Source organism: Brassica napus, chromosome A7 (assembly GCF_020379485.1).
Source record: "Brassica napus cultivar Da-Ae chromosome A7, Da-Ae, whole genome shotgun sequence".
Lineage (NCBI taxonomy): Eukaryota > Viridiplantae > Streptophyta > Magnoliopsida > Brassicales > Brassicaceae > Brassica > Brassica napus.
In genome coordinates this window covers 14683023-14689022 of record NC_063440.1, presented here as the reverse complement: position 1 = coordinate 14689022, position 6000 = coordinate 14683023, and the positions used below count along the sequence as shown (strand labels likewise).

The 6000-nt window shown below is 30.5% G+C and overlaps 1 protein-coding gene across 1 annotated transcript; it reads left to right on the top strand.

Moving 5' to 3' along the window:
- The first annotated feature begins 1230 nt into the window (after positions 1–1230).
- LOC106358436 (ervatamin-B) lies at positions 1231–3455 on the top strand. Its single transcript, XM_013798233.3, has 2 exons — positions 1231–1909; positions 2721–3455. Exons 1-2 carry the CDS (start codon positions 1441–1443, stop codon positions 3311–3313), a joined length of 1062 nt encoding a protein of 353 aa, XP_013653687.1. The 5' UTR covers positions 1231–1440; the 3' UTR covers positions 3314–3455.
- The last annotated feature ends 2545 nt before the right edge of the window (positions 3456–6000 follow it).

Here is a 6000-nt window from a genome sequence, read left to right as displayed (position 1 = left end):
TCCACTTTGCGAATCAAGAACTCTGACATTGAAGAGGCACATGAGTCAAAAGCGCGGAAATAACTCTTCATTTTAAACTAAATAACTAATCTATTATTTTATTAAACTAAAGAATTCAGTTTATATTAATACTACATTTCAGTAACAAATTCGTTCTATTTTATTTATTAATATAATAATAATGATATATGCCTATTAATATTTACAATTGTACATTAATCTTAATGAAATAAAAAAAATTCTTCAAAAACCTCACCAAATATATAAAATAAAATAAAATTTGCCAAAAAATTGTATTGTTAATATTTGTAAAACTGAAGCATCACAATCATAATATATCCACCAACATCTAGACATTCATAAATATATATATTAAAATGCTCTAAATATAATAATTTAAGTCAAATCGGATTATATACCGGGTCACTCATTAGTTCAACTGGTAGTCGAATCCCGGGTTTTAGCAGGTTTATAGGATTTTTAACTAATGAGTTTTTCTTGAAAAATAAACCGGATTAAATATCGGATCACCAGGTTTTCCGATTTAACCACGGGTCTAGATCGAGTTTCAATAATATTTAAATGTAGATAAATAATCATTAATAGAAATTTATAACAAACAAAAAATTCGTTTCGGAAATAATCCCGCGCTTTGAAAGCGCGGGTCAAAATCTAGTATATATTATAATCATTAATTTTATCATATATTATACTCTCTGGCATTTGTTAAATCTTTAATCTACCACTCATCAATCATGTTAATTAAATTTTTCAGAAGAAAAAAGTTTGTACAATAAATTTGGATATACGTGTGATACTTATAAAATTACCGGTTTAACATATCAGACCAAACTAGACCGACAATCGCATTAGAATCGGTTTAGCTTTAAAGGAATCTAAGCTAAAATGGCTAATTTTTGGTTCGGGTTTTGTTCTGCCATTTTTGTTCGATTTTTTGTCCACTGTTAGACAGTTTTTTATTTAAGTCGTCTCCAAATTTTTGTTATTTTCTCTGATAAAATTAGATGTTTAAACCATGATCAATGCATATCTTTTAGGAAGAGTCTCTTAGCGAATATAAGAGACGTCTCTTAACTTTTAACTAAAAAAACTAAAAGACATCTTCTAAATAAAAGATATAAGATACATATCTTATATTTTTTTAGTTAAAAACTAAGAAACGTCTCTTATATTCATCAAGAGACCCTCCCTAAGAGACATGCATTAATAATGCCCTTACTTGACTAGTCTACTTCGAGCATGTAGCAATTGGCCAACTGAAGTCATAAGAACCACGCAACCGAGTCCTGCCGCGTAGAATATTCAAACAGAAAAAATGTCACCAAATACTTCAGTCTCTAATCTCTATAAAAGCTACCTTCTCACACCCGTTTCTTGGCAACCAATTAAAGTCATATAAACCCTAAAACTTTCTCAAACATGTCATACATTTTCTCTTATGGCATGCTTTCTTCTACTTTCTTAGTTCTATCAATTATTTTGGGTTCCACAACTTCAGGAGCCACATCTCGTGTGGATCTCTTTGAAGCTGCTGCCAAGGTAAAACATGAGCAGTGGATGGCTCGATTCCATCGTGTTTACTCTGGTGAATCCGAAAAACGGAACAGGTTCGAGATCTTTAAGAAGAACTTGGAGCTCGTCCAGAGCTTCAACATGAATAAGAACGCAACATACAAGATGGATGTCAACAAGTTCTCTGATCTCACCGATGAGGAGTTTCGAGCGGCCTACACGGGACTAGTTGTACCCGAGAGTATAAATGGATTGTCAAAATCAGAGTCCGGCAAAATGCTACGGTTTAAATATGAGAATGTTAGTGATGCCGACGAGAGCAAGGATTGGAGAGACGAGGGGGCCGTTACATCCGTTAAGGATCAAGACACTTGCGGTAATTAATCAATTTTTCTAGTAAAAAGCCCTGTTCATTTTTTTAAACACCCATAAGTTTGATTTCAACCTTCAGCATTGGAAGTTAAGATTTCCATAAATATATTTACATTCCAATGGGAAAAAATATTTAAATAGTGTGTCAGAATGCACATCGGCATTAATCATTCATTTTCTTTTAGAAGAATGACATGCAGTTAAATGACATGTTAAATAAAATATACTTTTATCAAATAATAAATGTATTTACAAAAAAATTATACCCAAAGGATAAAATGCAAATTAGCAAACATATTTTCAAAAGGGATAAAATGCAAATTATTTGAAAATAGATGTGCAACCTCGCTTAATCATACAGACAGTGTTAGCAATTTCGTGATGTTTTTTATTTTTTCTTTGGAGTTTTAAACGTCACATATCATGTCTTCTAAACAAATGTTGATTGTTACTTTGACAAACGTTTATACTGCAACTTTTAGCAACCAATACGGAATAACGTTTTAATTAACATGTGGTTTGAAAAGGAGTAATAAAACTTACAGAATTTTCTGAAAAGAAAAAACCTCAATGTGGTTTGTTTTTGTAACTAAATCCGCAAAATCAAAAATTCAACCCGCCACCTCTGACCACACTCTAACCATTTCAGCCAACGACATAATTTGTTTTACTATCACGGCCCATTATTTATATAGCCATTTTCAATTTTATAATAAATTATCAATAAATTTTATAAATGAAGAACAAACTAAAGAATATATTAAGAATACATCCAGATCGCTAAATAACCAAGATAACTGTTACAAATGTAATAGGAGCTTGTTGGGCGTTTGCGGCCGTAGCGGCTGTTGAAGGTGTAACAAAGATTAAGACGGGCAAGCTTATATCACTCGCAGAACAACAACTAATAGACTGCGACAGAGAATACAATAATGGGTGTGACGGAGGACTATCGCTGAATGCATACGAGTACATCAAAAACCAAGGCATTAGCACAGAGCAAAACTACCCATACCAAAGAATACAGCAAACCTGTCTTGCAACAACACAATCAGCTGATTTCGTTGCTGCAACGATCAGCGGATATGAGACAGTTCCGATGAATAACGAGGACGCGTTGCTACAAGCGGTGTCTCAACAGCCTGTTTCTGTGAGGATAGAAGGGTCTGGGGCTGCGTTTAGGCACTACTCGGATGGGATATTCGATGGAGAGTGTGGGACGCATTTGCATCATGCGGTTACGATCGTTGGATATGGAATGAGTGAAGAAGGAACTAAGTATTGGCTATTGAAGAACTCATGGGGGCAAAATTGGGGAGAAGGTGGATACATGAGGATCAAGAGAGACGTGAATACACCCGAAGGAATGTGTGGTTTGGCCATGCATCCTTCTTACCCACTTGGTTGACCTCGTCTTAAGTAATTGATAAGAACCTGAATAATTATATTATGGAATTGGAAGCTTGGTTTTAATGTTTTCGTTAAAAGGATTAGTCGTGTGTAATTTGAATTTTATGTTGGTGTGGAAGAATAAAAACTTTAAGAAACAAGTTAGCGTCGAAGAAGCAAGCTAGTATAGTTTATCCAGTTTTCATGTATCATGTTGGTGTGATATATGTGCTGGGGTTTTTTTCACACTTTTTAACTAGTGCTTTCATCAACGTTTTCTATGTTTGTTTTGTGTGTGTGCTTATTGAATTAGTCAAAAGTTGTGTTTACAAAGTCTATCCCAAGAGGAAGATACCATTTTTTCCTTTATAATAATACCTCTAGAAAACGAAAACCGACTCACTTAAAATATTTTTTCGGTTGAGTTAGTACACATTAGTTTAGAAAAAAGGTTCAATGTGAACATGTAATAAAAAAAATAAAAAAAATATTCAGTTTTGAGGTACTGAATCGAACAAAACCAAAAATCATCCATAGGTTTGAAACTCAAAATAGAATGGAACTCAGAAACCAAAATGTCCAGTTTGGCTGGTTCAGTTATATTAAAAAAAAATTCCGAAATACCCCATGATAAGGAAACGAACGTCACCTATATCGTTCACTGGGATAATATTTGGAACAACTTAGCCCTAATAAATCGTTCATAGCTGGAAGTCAAATCTTAGAAAAATATCTGGCAAATCCAACTTTTGGTTTACAACTCCATCATGATTTATATTTCAGTTTTCATACGATATTTTACTGGTTGGTTGTTCTTAAATAAAGTTAGGACTGTGCCTTTGGATTTCACTTCATCTGCATTTATTTCATTATTTGGTCTTAACAATAAATATCAAAACTACTACTATATCCCAAATTTATTTTTTAGCCTCTGAAATGCTTGGTTTAAATTTCAATGGTTCCAGATATTTGAATCTTGTTCCTTTTTTGTCCACACCCATGTGAGAGAAAAAGCCATAGTCAGCCACCGACCGTTAAATGTAAACAGTACGGTGGAAACGTATCCAAAAATTTAAGGCCCCTATTAAAATCACACATACTGCTGTTGTCAATACTTCTCTTTTTTTTTTGTATGTATAGCTTCTGTTTGAGATTTGTTTTTTAGAGTAAATATTTGAGAAAATTTAGAGAAATACACTCAAATAAGATATAATTTGAAAACTATACCATTGTTTAAATTTTTAGAAAAATACACTTTGATATATATAAATTTACCAAATTGTCCAATTTCAGTATTACTTAATTATTTATTGTCATAGTAATTTTAAATAAATGTACCAAATTGTCCAATTTCAGTATTTCTTAATTATTTATTATCATAGTAATTTTATACTCAAAATAACGATTTTAACAAAAATAAGATGTTTTTTAAAAAGAAATCTTTAGAATATCCACACAATATTCTTTTTAATATTTTATAAACTTTTTATGTTTCTAGAAAAAAAACCTTCGAGACAAGGTCTCGTTTTCTTCTTCTCCTTATCCTCTTGAAGAAATTTTCTTTTTCATCCTCTGATCTCGTTCAGAAGTTTGTTAGTTCACAAATCAGATTTCAATTTCAATTTCTGCTTCTATTTAACTTTAAAAGATTTTTCTTGTAAGAAAATCATACTGCATATAATAGAGAAGATAAAATAGATTTGTGATTACAAACTAGAAATCTACAAAAACAAAGAATTGATTAAGTTCTCTGATCTACTGGCCGGAAAATATAAAATGACACGACTACACACCATTTCGCGCCTCTCTAGTGATTAGCCAGCCAGAGGCGTGCCTACCCTTTTGATTTTGAGGCAAGCCTCTTCTCATATTAGTTCATTTTGGGGCTCCAAATTTATAGATTATGACATAAACAACGTGATAATATGCTTTCTTTTAATAATCAAACATCAATTTCTATTCTCTTTTGAGGATTAACTTCTAGTTTTCTTATTAATGTTGAAAACTTCTTTGTCTATGTAGAATTTTGCTTATAACAAGACATATAATGTTTTCAATCTAAGTTTTTGATAATTTTTTAAGCTGTTGTTTATTTGTCAACGTATATTAAAAATACTACTAGATTTACACCCGCACAACCGTGCGGGTATATATTTTCACAATTATATAATAGATTATTATATATTTTTAGCGTTACTCACATATTTAAATATTTGTATAATTATGTCAAATATAATAATTTTATATTTTTCATGCTGTAAATTAAAATCATCACATATATATGTTGCTTATTATATATTTGTCTTATTGAATTTGCGTTTGATTACTAAACTAAATTTTTTAATGCATGAAACAACATATATGAAAACAATTTTGTATTTAATTTATTATAATCATGATCCGTAATTCAAATCGCTAGATTTTTTTAGTAATTTTTTAATGTTTATTAATTTTATATAATAATTTACTATATATTAAAAAGTTTAAGATAAGTTAAATTTTTATACATGTATTATATAGTTTACTAATATTAACCCGTTCTACCAACATATTATATTTTTAGCATAAATATTTTATATTTATGAAAATAAAATATGTTAACTTATCAATTTAAAATAATTTTATCATATTTTCTTCAATATAACATTTTTATTTTAAAATGATAGATATTATTATAAAATTGATAAAATATAATATAATTTTATT